Genomic DNA, 24,244 nt, shown 5'->3' with positions numbered 1-24,244 from the left:
ACAAGACAAGACTGACAAATGAGAAGCGCCTTTTAATATTGTGGTGGGAGATATTTAGGAATAATTTTCCAAGAGCCTGTAGATGAGATAAAACCTACCTACTCGTACCTACCTTAATAATATATCATCGACAAATAATTAGTGCTGAATCTATGTTGAAATTGAAAGAATACCGTAGGTACGAGGATTGTTAGTAGTATCTGTAAATGTAGAACATGCTACGAGATTTTCTCGTCCAACCTGCTAATCTAAGGTAAAAAGACGTTACCGTGTAGCATGACAGCGGAGCAATTGATTATTTTATCGGTTTCGTCATATGTAGGTATGCGAAAAAATATTTGCAAGTTCATAATATATTTAATCTCGACCCATAAATAACTATTTGTGTCTTATTCCTAACACTTTCGAAACAATAAAATATAAGTAATACCCGCCCTTTGGGATTAGGAAAATTAAAAAAATCATTTTTGTTTAGATGAACAAAGATTTTAATTTCATAGTAGGGTAGCAACTACTAGACAAGACCAAACCATGTATTCACTTTATTTATACACATGAACAAGTGCATTGGGTACGAAATTTTTCAGTTATGTGCAAAACAAGCCACGTTAGCATTTTTGCTCAGTTAAACAGTCAAAAATGTTGCCACATTGATTGAAGTATGTATTAATAGCATCATATTATATTTTTGCTTGCATGTATCTATAGCTCGACTTTATTACTATTGCTTGAACTTTTGAATGTAATTATTTTAGATAAATAATTATATTAATATTTTGTAATGTTTACAATTATTATTAGTTTTATTGACAGCTAAATAAATATAAAAGTTACTTTTCACCTATTCTGCTTTCTTATTTAACCCTTTAACTCAGTCTGTTTAAAAATGAATTCGCGAATTCGTTCAATTCTGCATAATACACATAAAAACGTCTGCTTTCTGTTTTAATATTCATACAATTTATATTTCTTACAAAATCACCTTTCTAATTAATACTAAATCTCAATATTTGATGTAAATATTCTCGGTCTGGATTTTGGACTTGCTATATGTATTTGCTAGCAGTTGAGAGAGTCACATATCAAAAAATCATTTTACTTATTGTTCTTACTGCCAGGGAGGCCAACATTTTTCTTGCCAATATAATATCAATATCACAACACCTCGCCAAATAGTCAACCAGCGATGGTAATCATTACTAAAGTAATTTAGCACATTTTCATTTATTTCTCATGCTTATGGATTGAAATCTTGGACTGAATTTTTATTCTTGTGATTGCGGGTCTAATCCCGGGATTAGACACGAACAAATGAATATTTCTGATAAATAATCACCTCTTAGTAAAATACATGATAATAGACAATTATTACCATTTTACGCCATACAGTAACTACTACTTACCCATATGTGTACGCGATAAAAATAATAACATTTTTATTTCCTCACCCAGTGAATTTGTTAAATAATAAATTAAGCATGGAGCTTTTATGGTATTTTCAGAGCACAATCCTGGACATTCCTTAAACGTTGTTGATAATCTATTTATGTAATTTTCCTAGAAGCTTCCTTAGAAGCCTTATTATCCTTATTATTTATTTTAAACATTTGATGACTGCATAAAGTATTTTTATTACATAAAATAGTATTCTTTTAAAACCTCTCGATCTAATGTTTTAGAATATAGTCATTTTTCAGTACATCCATGTGCAGCGATGTTAAGATTTTTTAGGTTTATTAATTTTTAAACGCATTTATAAAACCATTAGTAAAATTAATGTTAACATTATATAGTGAAATATTTACGTTAAAAATATATATTTTCTAATCTCTGTGATCGTAAATTTGACAAGAATTGGGCATTTTATTATTAAAAAATGGGCACGATTAACACATTTGAAGATAAGTAATTCTAAAGATACTGATTATAAGCTATATCTTTGACCATTCAAATGTGATAAACATCCTACGAATAATGATTGTTTTATAATAATTATTGACCTAAGAATAAGGTAGTATTTTTTTGAATTACGCCATTTCTATTGGCATTTCCCGATGGTTAAGCTACAACATATGGCCGTAGTCATAAATTTACAGACGGTAAATGAAGTAGGGAGTAAGATCCTGTTAACGCGCGTGTTTGAGCATGTACCGTTTAAAAAAAATATAGTTTTCGGTTAGGTACATGTTTAAACACGCGCGTTAACATGATATTACTTGTCAGGGCTGTATCTTGGCCCGCCAATCGCAATTGCAATTATTGAATCCAATGGTTGTCCTTTTAATGGTTAATCAGCAAGTTCAATTCTCTAGATAGTCTAGATCACGTAGAAACATAGTTGAGTAAGTTAAGTTATAATTAATTGCAATGTTTTCATTCACTGTGTTTAAGAAACGCCTTCACCGGCATTCGATGAAAATCGTTTCTAATGCAGTTATCATTTGTCAGTAGTGAGTGATAAGTGCATATTATTGTACCGGCTGTTCCCCAATTGGGATCCGAGGACGCCGTCGATGACGCGAGACAAAGATGTCGTTTTCCAACGATCACTTGTTTGACGTCAGACATCGGTAGGATAAGAATATTTATCTGTCAATCAAAAAATCATTATATTATTATATTTAAATTATAAGGGGTATTTTCAAATAAAATTTAAACGCATTTTGAAAATACCCGATATACTGGATTATTTGTTAGATTAACCTAACCTAACCAAACCTAAGCATTCAAACGCATTTTGAAAATACCCGATATACTGGATTATTTGTAAGATTAACCTAACCAAACCTAACCTAACCTAACCCAAACTAATAAATAATCCAGTATATCGGGTATTTTCAAAATTCGTTTGCCGCTGTATTCCGTATAACCGAACAGTACCAAATTTATTTGTAAACGTTATTCTAATTTTAACATTCACTGTTCGAAAAATCTGATGATCTGTTAAGATAATTTTATGCAAGATTAAAAAAACAATAACTATAACAGTTCTCGGTGCCAGAATGATATTCGAAAGAGTTTTTTAACATTTTTAAATGTTAACAAAACGTGTTTACAAAATAATAACAATAAGATTAATTATACGTATATTTATAAATGTATTGTTTTAAATGTAATCATCACAAATTTTATCAAATCGTGGTGTTTGATGAAGATGAAAGTGCTAATCGGACTTCTTTTTCCACTAAGGTAGGGAGGTGGGTACTAAACGGGCTCGAGATTTTGATTTCATAGCAGCTAAGCACCAGATTTACATAAATAAGATGTTACGAATGGAAACAACACTTTGCTCGACGAAGTATTATACTCTTCATTTCGCTTCAACCAAAATTGAACTACAGTTTCGGTTTCAAAAAATTACAACGTTTTTATTAGGTCGTATTCTTATTTTTTTTTGTCCGGTGGTTGTTTATCCGGTACAAATCTTGCAATCGATTTTTAACTAACTTCCCGACTAGCTAGACATTTGAAACTTTAAGAATATATCAGAACACGATGCCAATGCATTTTTAATACGTTTAGCCATCTTTAAGTAGAATTGAATTAATTTTCAGTTAATTCTGTTTTGTATGAAAAGTTATTTCTGATGAAATCCGTAATCCAATCCACTATTATTGGTTGCTAGGGGTAGGGTCCTAGCAACTAAATTATTAATATATACGTGCGTTACTATGGAAATCAATATGAATGTCAAAATGAAATTTCAGTTATTTCATTATTTCATTATCATTATTTCTATCAAGTACACATTTTTTTATCGTTTAAGCTAGTCAAGTCAAGTTTATAATATGTCGCTAGATTTCAAAATCAGCTAAGTCCATAATATATGAATAAGAGAAAAGCAGCTTTTTATTTTCTCAATTACACAGTCACAAGGGTGAAAGTTTATATTATTTTGAGTATAGAATATTTAAAATTAATAAATTTCACATTTTGATAATGCAGAAATGTTAGAAAGCAGTAGTTCTTCAGCAATTCACAAAAAATAAAAAATACCTAAAGGTGGACTTGAAATGTAGCGACACATATGATTCAACAGAACATTTAAAAACATTGTATATAAAAAGTTCTTTTGATCTTGTAAGTATTTAAAATTCAGGAATGTTTTCACTGTATATACTTATCTATCTGTATAGAAATCTATTTTATCTAGCCACTGAAATAAAAAAATCGAATTTTATGAAAATTGGAGTTGATCCGTAATTATTGTGAACCACCCAATTATCGTATTCTATTCGTATCTACCATTTTTTTCATTTTCAAATGGTCTCGATCCAAAGTATCATGTTGATCATTGACAAATGGATTACGTACCCATGCGAAATTCTGAAATCAAAATCATTGAAATAATGTAAAATGTTCGGTAAAAAGATTTTTGTTCAATTCATAACATGTCTGGTGCAGGAGTCATTTAAAAGAGGAAACATGTCAAACATGTTTTTTTGTAATTTTGATTTCAATACCTATCTCTATTTTTTATGAACGTTTTCACTTTGTCTTTTTGAATCAGTGTATGCATTTTGTATTGTGGATTTATTTAAATTGCTTTATTTTCTAAAAAAATAATCAACCAAATAGGCAAGTTTAACAATTAAGTTATCGAACATACATAATTTTGAAAAACACTTTCTGAGAGAATATATTATTATAACCAATAGAATTTTTTTTTCTCGAGATGCAGGGTTCGATTCCCTTTTTTTCAAAAAAAGATTTTTTTTATTACAAAATTATGTATGTTCAATAATTAGAATGATACATTCTTAAATCTTGTCAATTATTCGTTGAATAAAAGAAATTGTTAATTATAAATTAAGTTATCCTTGCAATTATTTTGAGTAAGAAAAGTCGCAATTTACCCTTAAAGTTCGAACACATCATGTTTGCTAAATATAGCCAACGCATTTCACATTAGGATATAATTGAGTCGTATTTAGCTCCCATATCTTAACACATTAACTCTCCAAAGTTAAAGCTTTTAGAGGACTATTTTTGATGTATTTAATTTATATCTTTTGTAATAACATAACAAAATTGTGCAGCTAACTTCAGGAGCTTTATTTTTAACTAACGCTTGAAGAACTGCCTTGCGTCCTGATATTGACTGTGCTTCGTTAGTAAAAAATCCAATGCCTTTCCAGAAATGGGGTTTCAAAATAATAAATCGTGGTGTAGCTGCCAAAAGTCGATATTTTATGTATTATATAGTTAACAACGGATTATATAATATAAATAGGTACTCTAGAACAGCGGTCGAAATGGAAAAGTTAACGAACCGGAGCGCTCGACAATTTTCTGAAGATATTAACATGCTCGTAGTCATCAAATTATATATAAATTAATTAGAGTATTATATAAAAAAATAGTGTTAAAATTTTTTTGGTATATTGTGACCTATCTAGATCAGACGGTCAAATTATTTTTCCACGAGACGGAGCTATAATTTTACCGATTTCACGAACCGGAACGGCGCTCCGGTGCGCTCCGGTCCATTTCGAGCCCTGCTCTAGAAAAAAAATCAAATGCATCCGATATATAGAGCATGCACAAAGCACATAAATTAGCATTATGTCTGATTTTAGAGGGCATGTCAAACTTTCAAATTGCAATTACTCCATAACATGATTTTGAGACTTACCAACTTTTGGCAGAACTGTGACAAAACAGAACAGTGATAATTATGACTATGACCTTTCAGGAAAATATAACATTTAATATTGAAATTGTCGTATCTCTATGTTGTATACATTTTTAATATCACAAGTTTTCAATACGCCGTAAAAATATTATATACTTAATTCCTGCATTCCTAATCGCTGGAAAGCATCACATAAACGGGACTCAACTCGGTGTTTCCGGCAAGCTAGGTATATTTCGTCTTAATCAATCTGATATGTTCATAATGTTTGGGTGACTAGGTACAATGAAATAATGATTTTAATAATTCTGTAGAGATAAAAAAGGAAGATCACCTCTCTTTTCAATTAGAATATGGAATCATTTTGAGGCTGCTGCTGAAAGATGTCGTAAGACTACAAATTGTTGTGAAGGTTTTCACAGCGCCTTAAACGCATTGTTTCATTGTAGTCACCCAAGCTTTTGGAACCAACCTATTAGATGTATTAAAATTAAGGCCAGATAATATAGCTTGCCAGCGATTATTATTAGCCAACAAGTCACACTGAAGTTAAAAAAAGTTATGAGACCCTCAGTAACCGAGTGGCAATATAGTTGTGCATGATTATCAAAATCAAGCTGATAAATTGAGGTATTTACGCCGAATGGCCAACATGCAGTGATTATAATATATATTATTAAATATTATTTATACTTAAGTTTTATAAGTATTTAATTATTAAATATTTAGATAGGACAAAAAACTACTCAAATGGAATAGTACAAAACTTAAGTCCATTGGAATTTTAGTTCCAATATATAGCAATCCATTTGAATTGATGGAACAGAAACTACATCATCCGGTTGACACTTTGGCTACGAGTGACGTGCGAGGCGATTGTTTTCATGGTTACTGCAACTAGTTATTCTAGCGGACGTTTTATGAACTATCCTATACGTAGTTGCGTAGCAATAACATGCGTTTTAGCACAAATTTTCAGTAGTATGTCCAAATTTAATACATAAAGCAATAATGGATTAGAGGTTTCGCGCCCCACCTTTGAACTGACCTCCCAGTTTCTAAGCCCCGCGGCTGCACTTTACACAGTTACATAATTCAGACACTTAATACTTTAAACTAAACATAAATTATTTCGCAAACAATAATTAAAGAAAATTATAATCATTGAAGTTAATCCCTCCAAACCAAAACCCGCCACGCACCACACTCGGTCTTAATCAAGCGTATTATGTGGCCCTACATTGGCGATGTGAAGCATCTGGTTCAGTTTTAGACCGGGAATGCCCTAGGAGAAGATACCCAGGACTAAGGTTGCTACGCTCAAAGTGTGCTCTGACTAAGTTTAAAGAAGTTACTTTCTAATGTAAAGTTCTGGGGACAGAAGAGCACAAGGAAAATATAAAAACAAAAATGATTCTAGTGTATATATAACAAAAATATAATGTAGCTAATCATACGGACAGCAAAAATATTATGTGAAGAGATCTTCACGCCCGCAGTAAGACGCCGCATTTTTTTTTCATTGAAAGATAATTGGCCTTAGTAGCAACCAAGTCAGACGGCTCGATGGGCCCAACAGCTGGTTGGACCGACCTGAGCATCTCCTCCCGTTTGGAGCACATTCTAAGACATTCCCAGAGGATGTGGTAGGCATCCTGAATTCCCCCTCCGCATGGACATGTCGGACGGCTTTCAAGTCCAAGCTCAAAGAGCTTGCCAGCGAAACCACCGTGTCCAGTCACAAATTGACTATTGGGATGGTCAGGAGTCTGATATTTGGTTATCTCGATTCGTCACTTTATATCTGGAAAAAAATATGTATGCGTGCCGGCCCTTGGTTGATTCGTCCCACTTTCGCTGCCAGGTCTTCCGCGCCGCGTCAAGTGTCATAAGACGTATTCTCTGCTTCAGCAACAAGCCGAGGAGGTGGGGCTAGGTGAAAGTCACCAACAACGGCCTCCTCGCCTTTGAAGAGCATCGTTGATGCGCCGCTAACCTGTATGTGCAGATCTAGTGAGGGAATGCCGGCCAGGACCGGGAGCACGACCGTAGAAGGTGTTCGGTAGGCCTTGGTGATGGAAAGCAGCGCTCTGCGCTGTCCGCTTAAAAGAGTGCTTCTAAGTTTGACACTTTTCGGGATACGCAAGCACCACGCACTAGCAGCGTAGGCGGCGATTTCCATATAAATGGTGCCGTAGGCGATCCTAAGCGCCCTTATTTTTAAACCCCATCCATCACCAGATTGTCACAGTTTTCATAAATTATAAAATATTCTTCAGAATTGTTGTTGTTATTGACTTATATTACTACCGACTCTTAATATGTAGCATGACATATACCTGTCTATGGGCATGGGTTGTAATTTGCAAACTAGGTATGATATGATAAAATGTATGCTCAGAAGCGGATACTGAAAGAAATAGAATGCTGGATGCATATATTTTTAAATTAATCTCTTTGGGTATTACATACGTCCACAGCCGACATCATCACTCGCATCATCACAAAGTGAGGAAATACTCCCTGCAGGAGGAACCGCAATGGAAGAAGGAAGGCAGGCGCGTCTCCATCCAGCCGGAGGATGCTGTCCTCGCTGAGGCTGACCTCGAGGATCTTGACAGTCATCGATCTGATGACCCTAAAGGATTGAGGAGGCCCAAGATTCAAAAGGTAAATATTCTTTTGTATATTTATCATGTCTATGCGTTGTGGACTATTCATCTTCCAACATTATTTTATTGTGGCGTCGCTTATCCGGGTCCTTCTTTAAAGCAGTATTTAGTGAGAAAGACCCTGCTGTCTCTTTCACACCATTTTTTAATCTGTCATTCATCTACGCTTCATGAAAAGATGTCCTCTAGAGCAGTGGTCCCAAACCCCCGTTCCGTGGATCAAATGGTACCGGGCCGCCCAAGGAACATAAAATTATTTCCATTTTACTTACTGTCGTGTATTTCTCTCGGGTTTGTGCAACTTTCCATGGACGAGAGGTTAACCGGGAGCTGAGAGACGTTACCTAAAGCCGCTATTGCCATTTCCGACATCCTATCTGTGTGAAGCGGGGTTCTCTGCAATGACAGCAACCAAAACAAAACAACAGAATAAACTGGACATAAGCAACACACTTCGGGTGTCATTGTCACCTATTACCACCAGATGGAACCGTCTCGTTGCAAAGAAACAAGCTCAGGGTTCTCATTGATTTAGCGTTATAGTGAGTTAAAATATTAAATCACTTAATATTATTTTTTTAGTGTAACTATATTTTATTTTGAAGGCATGTTTAAATACAATTAAATTAACATTATTAAATCAAAACAATCTAAAATATAAACAATCAACGTCCCCCCTTCAGCAGGCCGCGGTAAAATTATCAAACGTTGATCGGTCCGCGGCGATAAAAAGGTTGGGGACCACTGCTCTAGAGTCTAGAAACCTGAAAACACAACAAAAATTTCTTTCTTAACTTTATTCTTTAAGCACTACGGTGCATGGTTGCAGCATCAGTCCCGTGCGGCTCCGTCTCGGGACGGAAGGAGCACTTAAAATCACTTCTTTCAGACACGTTTAAAGCGTCATAGAAAGCAGCCGTGCATATATGACGGGTGGTGGTGGGAACTTTAACTTTAAATCATTTATCACTCCTCAAATGACATTAGTAAAAGTATTAAATTGGCAAGCAACTTCTGCCGGATCAAGATTCAAGACTCCTTTTGAGATCAACTCAAATTAAGCCTCATCGGACCCATATTGACATATCCTATTGATAGCTTTGTAAGGACGATATTTAGAAGAACGAAGATGGCCAATGGCGACGAAGGTACAACCCCGAGTTATACAATACAGCTGAAAAGAAAAGGAAGACCGGCAGACCTAGACTGCGGTGGTTGAACTGTGTAGAAAGAGACACAGAATCCCCGAGATAGACAGAGTGGAGTGGAAACATATCCCGGAGGTGATCAGGACCTACATTAGGCCTAGTAGTGCCGATAATAAATGAATGAATGGATAAGTTGAGAGGTGTGCACCTACCTTCCTTCCTTCCTAGTACCTACCTACTCACATAACTAAACATTTTTTTTGAAGCCTTCACTATATCAACACTTTCGGTCAAAATATCAAAGAGTAATCATATTTTTCCTTATCAACTAATACTAAATTGTAGTAACAATGAACTATTGATTCTGCAACTAAATACTTTATTATTTGATTCACTGAGAAAATCATCTATTATTTTTTTTCCATCATCATTTTTCCTCACTTCGGAGTGCAGTCTTCTTATTCGGTCATGTCCGGTCCTTAACTGGTGTATATGGACACCACACGGCCCCTCCAAGAATCCCTGTTCGTTTTCTCATCTTCTCGTTACTCCTAAAGTCATACCACCCACCACACACCCAGCATCCGTTGCAAACACCAGCTGTTCTCGAAGGTAAGTGTACGGTTGCCCTTGAAGTTTTTGAGCCAACCCGAACATGCTTTCAAGTTTGAATCTCCATTCAATCTTGCGTTAAAAAATCTCGCTTTTTCATATAAAAATGGACCACAATATATTGGCTGTCCAGATGATTGCTTTTGAATGAACCATATCAAAATACACTCGAATAATATATATATTATATAGAATAATAAATCGAGTGATTTTTACATACTTTTCCGCTCTTAGCTGCCATCCTCGGACATTATACCTACAATTCGCTTTGTTTGTTTTTACAACGTTTTTCTTAGCTCGTATTCTTATTTCTCCGGTGGTTGTTTGTCCAGAACAAATCTTGCAATCGATTTTTAACTAACTTACCGACTAGCTAGACATTTGAAACTTTTAGAATATATCAGAACACGATGCCAATGCATTTTATAAATACTTTTAGCCATCTTTAAGTAGAATTGATTTCATTTTCAGTTAATTCTGTTTTGTATGAAAAGTTATTTCGGAAGAAATCCGTAAAAAGTAAAACTATTATTGGTTGCTAAGTGGGTCCTAGCAACTAAATTATTAATATTAATATATACGTGCGTTACTATGGAAATCAATATGACATTTTAGTATTATTTCTATCAAGTACAATTTTTTTTGATCGTTTAAGCTAGTCAAGTCAAGTTTATATGATTCAACAGAAAATTTAAAAACGTTGTAGGTACTTATATAAAAAGTTTTTTTATATCCGAGATAGTTAAGGTGCCGACGCCATACTTATTAGACAAAAAACGTAATTTTTTCCGCCCCGACCATGCCCGATCTTAATAAGATCATAATATTATGGGCCACCACAGAGTGGAGGTTTGTTTTAACAGATTTTGTTTTTTCGAGAAATGGATGTCAGCCACTTGATCAAAAAACAAGATGTGTACCTACTTGCCAGACCCAGGATTCGAACCTGGGACCCACGACGCTATAGGGCGACGTTTAAGCCGCGCGGCCATCGTGGGTGTTCTGAGTCGCCTCTTTTCAAAGCATTGATATAAATCTTTGTATTTTAACGATAGTACCTACAATATGTTTTCTTGTCGATGGTATATCGATAATATTCAAAATAAATGTTTAAATTGCGAAAATAAATGTTTCGGAAAGTGTTTAAGTAAAGTAAAGTTAAGTTAAGCTAACTAAAAGTGTTTGTTTTGAATAATCCCGATAATTAAAGTTCCACTGTATTGTTTTTCAATTTATGTTTAGAGTCAGAGTACCTATGGACTTAATAAGTTAAGCAAATGGCTGACATCCATTTCTTGTTAAAACAAAAATCTGTTTCTACAAACTTAAGCTCCGTGGGGGGGGGGGGGCATAATGATCTTATTGGGATTGAACATAGTCAAAAGAAGAGAAAAGAAAATAAATATCTATTAATTATTGATTGATTCACTTCTGATTATTGTTTATTTTAATAGTTCGTATTCTTGTTTGTCCGGTACGGATTTTTTCTTGTGTGTCCAGTAATTTTTTTTTCTTGTTTCTCCAAGATTTGTATTTTACGATTGAAGATTTTTAACTAACTTCCCGACTAGCTAGACATTTGAAACTTTTAGAATATATCAGAACACGACGAAAATGCATTCTTTTAATACTTTTAGCCATTTTTAAGCAGAATTGAATTCATTTTCAGTCAAATCTGTTTTGTATGGAAAGTTATTATTGTTTGTTGCTAAGGGGGTACTAGCAACTAAATTAATAATATGTACATGCGTTTCTATGGAAATCAATAATGTCAAAATGATTCTATAATATTTATTCAGTATTTCTATCAAGTACAATAAAAAGTATTTTTATTATTACATAGAATTGTCAAGTTTATATGATTCAACAGAAAATTTAAAAACGTGGTATACAAAAAGTTCTTTTTATCTTGTAATTTATTTGTTATGATTCCTACAATGTTTTGTAGTTTGTCTACCTAGCACTGACATCTGTAGGGAAAAAATAAAAGCTATTAAGTATTTAAGGGTTATGACGTAATGTAATGGTAAAAATGGTTATTATTATAAATATTATAATACAGTTTTCTGTACATGAAAAAATAGTTAGCAATGTTTGAAACCAAATGATGCAGATTCCTGTATTCTGACAAATAGACAATTTTGTCTAAAGGGTATTTATTATTTATTTATCAGATAATAGAAAGATAATCAATTAACGATTCTTTGTTGGCAATAAATCTTTGGATTTGATAAATAATAATTTCTGGCGCTTTGTTGTGTTTATTAAATATCTATCACCCTCCTCCGAGCTGTTCAATATTCAAAAATAGAATTTATACCTATTCATCACAGAACAGAATATGAATAAGAAATAGATGTAAAATTTTTGAAGCAGGGTACTTCAGCAGGGTCAGGCCATAAAACCCGAGTAAAAAAAGGGTGCCAACTGTCTCGAATTATTGAAAACACATTACATTATCGTTACAAACTTTATTGCATATTATAAATGTAAATATTGGGAGCAACATATTCTTTAACACGTGTTTAAGTTTATCACACTAAACTTTGTCAGTCATACTTATTAGTTGTTAAGGGCGCAGGCAGCTAAATTGGTAAAGAACATTAGCCGGATCCGATGAATACGGTTTCGTGTCCTGTCCGGCGCCATACATTTTTTAAGAGTTTTACTAATAAGTATCTCTGTTAGGTCTTTCCAAATGTTATAATATAGATAAGTATATCAAACATATTTAAACATGAAACTTATTTTTTAAAAATTCAGACGGCTTAAACCAGTTACCTGGTTAGTAGTTATTCAAATAAAAGCGCCAACTTGTTAATTGGATTGGATGCCCTACATCCAATGTTTGCTTTGCTTCAATATTTTCATGTGATATGTCTAATACACAAGGCACAAGAGACTAATGATCTTAATAATTATGACCGTTAGGCCACCACATATTCAATAACCATTTGTGGATGGAACAGATTACAATAACTTGTAGGTAAGCACCCGTAGTTATCGCTGAAAGCCAGGTGTTCATCGGTAGACTCAATGTGCGGAGTATCTAGGTATGGGAAATGTAGGTACCCGGAAAGTGCGGGGTCGGTAGTTGAAGTGACAACTAGTAGCAGGGTAAGAGCGGAACCGGCTAGATTTGGTGAACCGTCTCCCTCCCACTCGCCACCTAAGAAAATCAATAATAAATTATTACAGATATTTTTTTGAAATTGATTCACGCATATCAGTTTTCTTTGTGTGCGCCCGGTCCCAGCTTACAAAAGTTGAAATGTAAATATTAAAATATTGTGATGTTTCTGTTTCAGCAGCAGTCAGGGGATGCCTTCATCCAGATTAGTCGAAAGGTTGGCAACGATCTTCACAACCTGTTGACTCCAAATGCCTTGAAGAAGATGTATGACCACAGTCCTCATGCTGTAAGGATCTCTAGTAAATCTATAGCTAAACAATATTTAATTGTTATTAATAATTTAGTACGCTGATCAAAAATGACAAAACCGCTGTCTAAATTGTCACATATTCTATTTTAATTTATTGTAAAATTCTGAAAATTTAAATCAAATTTAAGCCAGCTGCTCTCACGCGGCACTCGGATTTTGTGTATAGAGCACATCACGGCGAACAAGCGAATAAATTAATTTACATTCATGACAAATAACAAAAAACACTCACAGACCGACACAGACAGAGAGTGTAAATTTCAAAATCATATTGCAGTTTCATCATTTTTGGTAAATTTATAATAAACCATTAGGTACCTATGTAAAAACATAAGTGGGTTATTTTATATATCTGACTATTTTTGCATAAATGTTGACACATTTCGCGAGTGGAGAACTACAAGGTTCTAAGTGGCGAAACAAAAGTAACAATGAGGTAGCTTAGAATAGTACTTTTTGTTGGGCTTATTTTCTCACACTTAGAACCTTGTAGTATTAGGCTCGCGATTTGTAGAAAAAAGTTTGCCATCGCATTGCATCTATAAGTGAAGATTGCTGGAATGATCATTGATGACATTACTAATGACAAAAGTGCGGTGATATTAAATAAATTTATGGTATTTGCACAACTAAACAGCTGAAAATTATACATTTATCATTCGTACACCTGACAATATACTTTATTCTTGAGAATAGCCTACGAATGCCATGAGTCTGAAACATCGAAAGAAGAAGGATAAAGAACAAACGGTGACAACCCACAAATCTATTACGATTATTAATGTTTTGTAACATCACATTTTTTAAATCTCCCTTATCACCTCTGTCATAATGTGTCATGGCATACCAGGCCCTCTCCCCAATTAGAACATGACACCCTGCTTTTTTTACCATGTTCGATCGTAAGAAGATCAAATTGGCAGATTTTTGTTTTTATGAGAAATGGATGTTAGCCACTTGCTCAACATATTAAGTCCAAATACACATTGAAAAACAACATAATATGAATTATTATGAATTAATTGTCTGATCTGGGATTCGAACCCGGGATCCATGACATTATAAGCCTGACACATCATGTATGGAGTAAGTAAATATTTTCAATACTTCTCACAAAATACACTGTGGCAATTTCAGGTATTTGTTCAATTGGATGAACTAGTCGGTACTGGCGAAGACAGGGAGTGGAAAGAAACAGCTCGTTGGGTGAAATATGAGGAGGATCTGGAGGAGGGATCTGACCGTTGGGGAAGGCCCCATGTTGCTTCGTTATCATTCCATTCGCTGCTGAACCTGAGGCGGTGCTTGCAGTCCTGTGCGTTCTTATTGGATACGAATGAAAAAGATCTGACTGGTGTTGTATACAGGTGGGTAATCATTTAATTTACAATAGAACCTCTATTATCCAAATTATTTTAGGATGAAAATGGTCCGGATAATGAAAAATCTGGATAATCAAGGTACTATTGTATTTTATTTAAACGTATTTTATTTTATAAAAGTATTTATGTGGTACATCATCAGGAGTGTGACTAGTCAGAGTGAATCGTAAGCTTCCTCCATTAGGGGAATGTTGCTTAAGTCGTACCCCCTAAGGCAGAGGGGGGCAAACTTTTTGGATGGAGGGCCAAATTCAAGAATTCAAAATGAGCGGCGGGCCGCAAGTAAAATACCACTTTTAGATAGGTATACACTATTTAGTATCACGAAAAGTAAACATTACAAAAAAATTAATGAGATGAATGAAACTGTTGTACATTTTTTAACATTTTTTTAAATTTAGGTGTTATTTTTGTAGTTGATATTCTCAAAACTGCTTGTAAATGGGCATCGGAGATATTTTATCGTAAAGAATTTTTATTGAGGTTCATGATCGAAAATGTTTGTTCACATATATAGGTTGATCCAAAAAAAACGAACATTTTTCTTTCATAATCTTTAAGTTGGTCGAATTTGTCTGAATTAAGGGCATTGTAAAATTTGGAGATTTCTTCACGACGATGCAATTCTCTTAAATCAGTGTCACACTGCAGATCAATGATCTCAAGTTGTAGCTGTGTCGGTACACTATCAATATCTATTGAAAATGGATCGCGTACTGTTGTTAAACTTGTCTCAATATTTCGGAAATCACCAAATCTTTGTGAAAAATCGTCATTCAGAGCTTAATTTTACCATATTCTTCAAATTTATATTCTGGTATATTCAGCAACTTCAAAGTTTGAAAGTGGTCCATGTTGTTATTCGATATTTGTCGAAGGAATAACTTGAGTTTTAATTGAAATCCATTCAAACTTTTTACCATATCATGGGCATATATTTTTTTTCCTTGCAACGCGGAGTTAAAAGTATTTAAATGTGTCACGATGTTCAACGTAGAAAATAGTGGTTACATAGTGTGAGACGAGACGCAAGGAAGACGTACTGAGATAACACGATACAAACACGATACAAATACGAAACAAATTCTTCAAATTTTAATCTATTGTCAATATTTTTTAAAAAATTATAAAAAAGTTATTCGTAATCAGAAGTACAATTATTAATGATGGTGGGCCGCAAAAAAATACCCGGCGGGCCGCAGTTTTCCCCCCCCTGCCCTAAGGGAAACTCACTGTAGTTATCACATTATTTCGTCTCTGTTCTGGCAGAACACACTAACTGGAGAATACTAGTTTTGTGAGTAATTTGACTTTGAAGTTATTAAAATGTTTGAAATGGTCTATCATGTGAGTTTATTAAGTAATCGTTAAAAGGATGACTTTAAAATAAAGACTGTTTATTTATTATGAAGGTTTTCAGACGGTAAAGTTTGAAATAAGGAACATTTTGGTATAACTAACTCAATATGTCATTTTTTCGAATTAGTGTCTTCCGCCAGAACAGTGACGATTTCATTACAGAGGTTTTCAAAATAAAACCCAATATAAATTTTACAACCGCAACGTTAACAGGTGATTTATGTTCTGAAAAAACATCACTGAATATTGTCAAATCAGGAAAAACTGGCAACTATCTATATTATTCACAACACTAATAACTATATAAGCTTACGTACCAAAAATATAATAATAAGAGAGCCAAAATACTTACCAAACGAATATTTCTTTGAGAAACGTTCTTGTTGTGTGTTGCTAGATGCAATTCAACATGTACAACTGATTAGTACACTTTCTTATCGCTAGATGCGGTGTTGTGACACCGCTTGATTCACCTACCTGTCCCTATTCATATTAGGTGTTTCGAGTTTGGTACCTCTCGTGTACAGTAATTAACGATAGCACCACCTAGTCAGCTAATTTTTGACCTACCTTTACTTGTGCATTAGATTGTTTGATATTACTCATAGTTGTTGATGCGGTACACATGATTTAAGCAGCACAGTTCCCTAATCTTAGTTGATTGAACTGTATTGTAATCTTTGTGCAGATCTATCTCAATATTGTATCTTCTCCTTCAAATGTGGTGGTCCATGATTGACCCATAGACACAGTGGATCATTTATTTAGTAAGGGAGTAGAGTTAATGTCCATGTTTCCGATGAGTGCTCACCTACTCATTACAAGGGCCACAAGGGTCAAGTGTGCAATTCGTCACTGTTCTGGCAGAAGACACTAATTCGAAAAAATTACATTTTGAGTTAGTTATACCAAAATGTTCCTTATTTGAAACTTTACCGTCTGGAAACCTTCTTAATAAATAAACAGTCTTTATTTTAAAGTGATCCTTTTTACGATTACTTAATAAACTCACATGATAGACCATTTCAAACATTTTAACAACTAAGTCAAATTACTCAAAACTAGTATTCTCCAGTTAGTGTGTTCTGCCAGAACAGAGACGAATTATTAGTTTGGTGAGATAGATCTTAATAGACCCAATTAGCATTTGTTCACTGACATGATATCTACTCTTGTCTACTTCTCACTATAAGCAAGGGTTTTTATGTACATGTACATACTCGTATTTCACCATTTTAAGGTTATGTAATAAAACTATTTCAGGGTTACTGAGCAGATGTTCATCGATGAGCTCATAGCCGAAGATGACAAGTCCAATGTGATGCGGTCACTTTTGATGCGGCACAAACATGTCAACGATAATGACAAGTCTTTCCGGATCAGTTTCAGAAAACATTCAAGCTATTCCAGCTTACAGGTAAATAACACCATATTTTTTCTTTTGTGCTTTGTGACCTGTGATCGAGCAACTGATAACTATCTTAGAAATTGGGAACATCAGTTGTTTGGTCTCCCAAGGTGCAGTACTAACTTGCCATTGGTGATGCCAATTGGGAGAGCAATAACTCTGTTCAACCAATCGCTTCAGATGTTGATATATTCCACCTACGTGAGAATAAGAATAGGTGGGCTGCTTAGCTCATTCTGTGAACTTCTATTTATGTACTCTTTATACTGTTTTTCTAATACTGCATATATTTCTTTGTTTTTAACTGTCATGTGAACTTCTTAAATTTATAATTTGTAAAGTTCACTATATGTAAATAAATAAATTTGAATTTAATTAGATCTTCTTAAACTTGATATAAAAAAGGTATCAGTCAAAATGACGGACATTTCGATGAATTTCTTATTAATGCAACTCGGTTATGTAACTGTTATCGCAATCAGTTGCAGATTATAAAATAGCGATGGTTTGAGATGAATAAATTAAGCAGTTAATTTAACCATAGTATAATGAGGAAGTAGGTATATTATCAGATGTGTATTTTTGACATGATAGGAATGTCGAGATGATCTTTATGAACCACAAAGTTAGAGCCTTATGTAATCATTAAAATGACACCTAGATCCGTTTGTCTTGACAATACCGAATTATTGATAATCTAGAGAATTTATTTTAGTTACAGCAATTTTTCAATTCCAGATAAGGTGCTACAACTTTTGACTGTGTAAAAAATACAGAGTTGGTAGCCATTTCATATCAAAATTTGAAAAACTTTGGAAATATAATGAGGTTATTAAAAATTATTTGCAAAAGAGACAGATGGATCAATTGATAACAAACCCACTTGGACAGTGAAGGATTTAAGCTCGAATTCCACCCAATTTTTTTGTAATAATAAAGTTTTTCAAAATGATGTAGGTACCTACTTTGTAGGAATCAAACATAAAATATGCTTTCTTATTAGTATTATTATTTTATCTTAGTCAAATTCCAAGATTTTTGAGAATTCTTCTATGTTTTAAAAATAATAATTTAGGATCTATTAAATTTTTGTAGTGTGATATTAATTTATTGTGATGATGGTAAAGTCACTGTGGGTGGAAAGCAGCTTTGGGGCCGGAGGGCGGAGAAGCACTGTGGCTGGGCCAATAGCCCGGTGCTCGATCTGTTCTTCCAATGGCAACGGTACTGTGCCAACGACCACCTCGCCGACCAACATTTGCCGGAGACATAGTGCAAATGTCATCGTAAAGTGTCAATTTTTCCAGCTATGATGTGTTTTTCATTATTTATTTTAGAGTTTTTTTATAACATCATCGAGATACATTCCATGGGATTCAACATGGTAGCATTTCTTAACCAATTTGCTTCAACTCTTTACACCGGAGACGAAAACTCAATACAAAATGAGTTAATGTTTACCTTCACTTACAATTTGTATAAAAACAAATTAAATACAAGAATTTCCTAACCAAAAATACTACGAGCTGATATATTTTTTCTATTTTATTATTATGTAATTAAATTACATTGTTATTAACTAGTTGAATGAAATTATTGGTATGTAATTTTAAAATTTATTTACAAATCACTAGTGCTCCAATTTGGAGCAGAATTATATTTAAAATAAAATGAATATATTGAGTTTATTCTAAAAATTTTAGGTTAAGGGGGAGACGCATGCCAGCAGAGAACCTAGCGGAAATATACGAAGCTTGCAATTTGAGATTTTTTTTTGATAATTTACAATTTCAACTGCATTATTTAATAAATATGTATCCGAAAACATTAAAAAGATTTTTAATTTTTTTTTAAACTTAAAGATAAACTTACAATTGTAAAAAAATGTAATAAAATGTGAATTCGCTGCAGGGTCAAATCTTATTATTGCATTATATTTTATGGTCATAATTATCATTAAAATTTAGTTTATTAAGTTTTAGATTTTATGTGGTATCGATTTTTGACTAATTCATCGTTTTAATATTTTTTATATATATTTTAAAAAACATCGATTTTTATAAAAATATAAATGTGTATAACTTGAAATCCTTTTTATTTATATCAACTCGAGCTTCAATATTGTGACCATGCCTAAAATAAAATTTGATATAAATAAAAAGGATTTCAAGTTATACACATTTATATTTTTTTTTAAATCGATGTTTTTTAAAATATATATAAAAAATATTAAAACGATGAATTAGTCAAAAATCTACACCACATAAAATCTAAAACTTAATAAACTAAATTTTAATAATAAATATGGCCATAAAATATAATGGAATAATAAGATTTGACCCTGCAACGAATTCACATTTTATTACATTTTTTTACAATTGCCAGTTTATCTTTAAATTTAAAAAAAAAATAAAAAATCTTTTTAGTGTTTTCAGATACATATTTATTAATTACTACAGTTGAAATTGTAAATTATCAAAAAAAATCTCAAATTGCAAGCTTCGTATTTTTTCCGTTAGGTGCCTCTTTTCGCCTCCGATAGTATAAGCATCCCCCTTAAACCGAACTTGACAGAGCCTATTAGTATATCCAATTGGTAGTCTTGACACTACTTAACACAACATACTAAATTAAATTAGTCAAAATACATCTTTGACTCTTGACAAGATAGGCTTTAAATTTAATATTCCGCTAATTTTTTTAAAGTTTCAATTTAATAAACAGATGCCATAAGCGTGTCTGGTATCTACTGTTGAATGGTCACCATGTTGGATTTCAATCCTGTCATTCTCGATTGTGTTAGGGAGATCTTTATCCATTTGAATTTTAACGCTTGTCATATTGTTGATTCATTTGCAAGTTTTCTTCTTTTCGTAATAAATCGCAGACATGCTGATAGGGATTTCACCAAATTTAGCAACTTACTCGACATGTTGTTATTTTTGATTACGGATCACACTTCTGAGGTTTAATATTTAGGTTTATTGACTTTCAATATTTTGTTAAACCACTAAATATTATCAAAATTATTATCAGATTTATAATATCAAATTTTTTGTAATTTAAAAATTAATGAAAAGGAAACATTTAAAAAAAATTGAACTTAAACTATTTTAAATTCGAAGTGTATTCTCTCCCGCATTTTTTTTTTTACCTAGCTTTGTTTTTATACAGTATCTTAAGGGGCCTGTAAACGAGCAACTTTTTACGGCACTATGATGCCACAATTTGTATTGACCGCGTAGTGCTGCTAATAGTTCCGCATAACACGAAAATACTAGTCTATGCTGGTGATTTTTTTCCATTTAATACCTTACTTTCTGGCAGCACAGTTGTTGATATATAAAATATCGAACGCAATCGAAATTACGTCAGTAGTGCACAAAAAAAACATATTTACTTCACGCTCTGCTCCAAATATGTATTTCTGTTTGGTCTGCCGCCGGTCTACCTCACCCTTAGCAACAACAACAACATTGCAGTGACAACCAATTCGAGAATATTATACTTTTTCGTCGGGTCGTTATTAATTCGTGTTATTACTAATTGTCAATTCACACTACGTACAATGAATAAATGGACAAAAGACAGGGTATTGAAGCTTATTGATGAGGTTCATTAACGTTCTGAGCTATGGAATGTGCAAGCCAAACTATATAAAGATCCAATTATGAAAAAGGCAACCGTCAAAGCAGCTCTAACTTCTGGACCTGGAACAATGTGGGCATTTGAAGAGTCAAACACCCTGAATAAATACATTTAAATTTCTGTATGAGTCTCCAGTTCCCAAAAATAGAAAAGTGCTTGGATTAACGAGTCTTGTAGTAATCGGTATTGCTTTCTTTATCTTTGCACTAATTATATTTAACAAATTCTCAAAGTCAATTTTTGACATACTTGTAGAGTTTTTAAATAAATAATTATTATCAAGAACTAATTCCTGGCTTATAAATACTTATTGTTTCACGTTTGTTTAAGTAGCACCGAATCGAAATCCTTTTTTATTTTTGATTTGTTTATGTGATTATATTTAAGACGAACATGCTGCAGAAACTACTTCATTGTCGCCATTGTTGCTTTATCGCAAGTGACGTTTACGCACAAAATACATCGACCTCGGATGTCGGATGTACATTGCCCAGCAACCGGGCAATAATTTCACCATTTTTTCTGGTAACAGTGCTGGCAATGTGCAATTTTCGATGCTCGTTTACGGGCCTCTTTAAAACAACTGCATGTGAGAATATAATTAGCTGAATTATCAAAACACCCTCCATGAATACTTTTAGAAAGGTTTCAGTTTGTTTTCCTTAAATTATTTAGTGCTTTTATTGACAATTCTATATTTTATTATTGAACCTTTTTATAGATAAAAAAACCTAATGAAGGTCGAAATATCGCTTTTTGTATAATATGCTATTATTATTAGTTTGTTATTTATAATTATTTACCAATAATGTACCTATTGGGCTAGGCTAGGGTACTGTGATGTCTGTTGAGATATTTATTAATCACATTCATTTTAAAACAGATTGCTGTAAAAAGTAGAATTAGTGGTATTAAAAACCAAAAGGATTTATTTTCTGTATTAGAAAATTTTATTTAGGACATAATAACCATTCTTATGGACACCATGTATTTATAATATACATTTTTTATTTTTGTTGCCCCTTTCTGTCATTGCAATAATAATAATATGATGTATTATTTTATTTCACAATTATACCTAAGTATACCTATGCATTGACATAACAATATAAATAATATATTATATTATCCACTTTATTACATAATTCACATCTTCATTTAAAATATATAACTGTTTTGATATGTCAATTAATTGTTAACTTTGAAATTGAATTTAGTCATAAAATTTGTAGGTGCAGTGCAACTTTCATGAAGTATCTAGATTTCACTACGATTATGATTAAAAGAAAAAACTATGACGGTATGGTGAAATTTTCAGATTTTCAAAAATTGGTATATAAAAAAATTATTCATGAAATAAAATAGGTTTTTACTATTTTTACGCTTATCCAGATTTTCATTATCCGGAACATTTTTATTGTCAATTAATTAATAGTACATACACAGTTATATATCATAGTTATAAAATAAAGCCTACCAGAGCAAAATACAAAACTTGCAGTTTGAAACGATTTATTGATACAGTAAAACTTTGGATTGCGTAACTCCGTCTGTGAGTGTTTTGCAAGATGAGGTTAATTTTAAGTTGATAAACGAGCGAGCCCTCGATATATGAGTAGTACGTATACGTTTTGTCTGCCGAGCGTCACGTGATCACAACTGAGCCGACGGTTTCTCTCGCTGAAGAATTTTCAAAAAGGTGGTAAAAACAAGTGCCATGGGATAGGTTCCTCGTTAAAGTACTTACCATTATTACAACTATTTTGATTAATAAATATGTAGGTGTCTAAAACCATTAATAACAAAAATATTTTCTTAAGTCAAAGATAAACAATTGCACTTTTTACATTCCTTAACTAATGAATAAAGATGCATAATTTAATTAGAATTAGAATTATTAGATTGACGATATACTTATGTATGTAGCTACATCCTATAATTAATTTATAACATATCTACATATTTTATAATAGTATTTAACTCGACATAGGGGAGGGGGTAGTAAGCAATATGATCCAGCTAAACACACAACTTTTAACGGGTTTAAAATTTTTTTGGGGGGTCGGATTGATGGGGCTGGGGTTAAGAAAATCTAGCAAATGCCGTGAGTTCTACATTTTCTCCGCCTTCTTTCAGCTTCTTACAGTTTCTCATTGATACAACCGCAGAATACCGCACCTTTCCAGATATATTCTCCATACCCAGACACTTCACCCTTTGAGTCTAGTGATAAACACTTGAAATATGCACAATGCAAGTTAATAAAACACCTCATCATTTATGGCACTACATCCCTAGGCATATCTTGGTCTCCTTCAAAAACTTTGTCCATCCTGGACGATCCAGCGCCGACACTATTCAGTCGCTTTAATCGAGCATTCTTAAATCTCCTGTGGCGCAGTCCACTCATATCAATGTCGACCGTCTTCTCATGCCCTCGGGGGTTGTGTACATAGCCCTTCTAGTTGGTATATCCTCCGGCATTCTATGCACGTGACCGATCCAGCACAGTCTCTGCATTTTCATATGCCACGTGATCTTTTCACCCCCTATAAAGTATGTACAGCTCCTCATTATACCTTGAAATCCAAATGCCACTTTCTTGGACAGCCCCAAAGATTCTTTTTAAAACGCCTAGAACTGCTAACTTAAAGCAATAATATATGTATTAAGGACTCACTTACAACAAATGAGTCGTCCAGATGCAAAACCTGCTAAGTGTGTTTGAACAGATTTTTGGCAAAATGATAAAAACTGTTTTTGACACTTCTAGGCAAGATATCATTATGCTTTTATTTATAAAATTAAAAAAAAAATATATTTCATTGGTACCTACACAAAAGCATTTTGTAATCTGGCTTTAATATAAATATGTATCTGAAGATGACAGGTTTTGCACCCGAACGCAACTGAGATCATCAGAAATATAGCAGGTTT

General features: G+C 33.2%; 1 protein-coding gene across 4 annotated transcripts in view; it reads left to right on the top strand.

The window, feature by feature from the left end:
* Ae2 (anion exchange protein Ae2) overlaps positions 1-24,244 on the top strand; it is a 253,028-nt gene that overhangs the window by 207,314 nt on the left and 21,470 nt on the right. For 2 of the 4 annotated variants that reach the window (XM_085942307.1, XM_085942324.1), the window contains exons 5-8: positions 8,116-8,305; positions 13,376-13,486; positions 14,648-14,877; positions 17,515-17,668. In XM_085942307.1, the coding sequence (XP_085798433.1) occupies positions 8,116-8,305; positions 13,376-13,486; positions 14,648-14,877; positions 17,515-17,668 (685 nt within the window). Of the gene's footprint in view, positions 1-8,115; positions 8,306-13,375; positions 13,487-14,647; positions 14,878-17,514; positions 17,669-18,786; positions 18,946-24,244 lie in introns of all 4 variants that reach the window. The other 2 variants (XM_085942298.1, XM_085942315.1) reach the window with 2 other exon arrangements.

This window comes from Rhyacophila brunnea, unplaced genomic scaffold (assembly GCF_057557595.1).
Source record: "Rhyacophila brunnea isolate RB1 unplaced genomic scaffold, BYU_Rbru_1.0 scaffold_1, whole genome shotgun sequence".
Lineage (NCBI taxonomy): Eukaryota > Metazoa > Arthropoda > Insecta > Trichoptera > Rhyacophilidae > Rhyacophila > Rhyacophila brunnea.
This window is presented reverse-complemented; position numbering and strand designations above follow the sequence as displayed.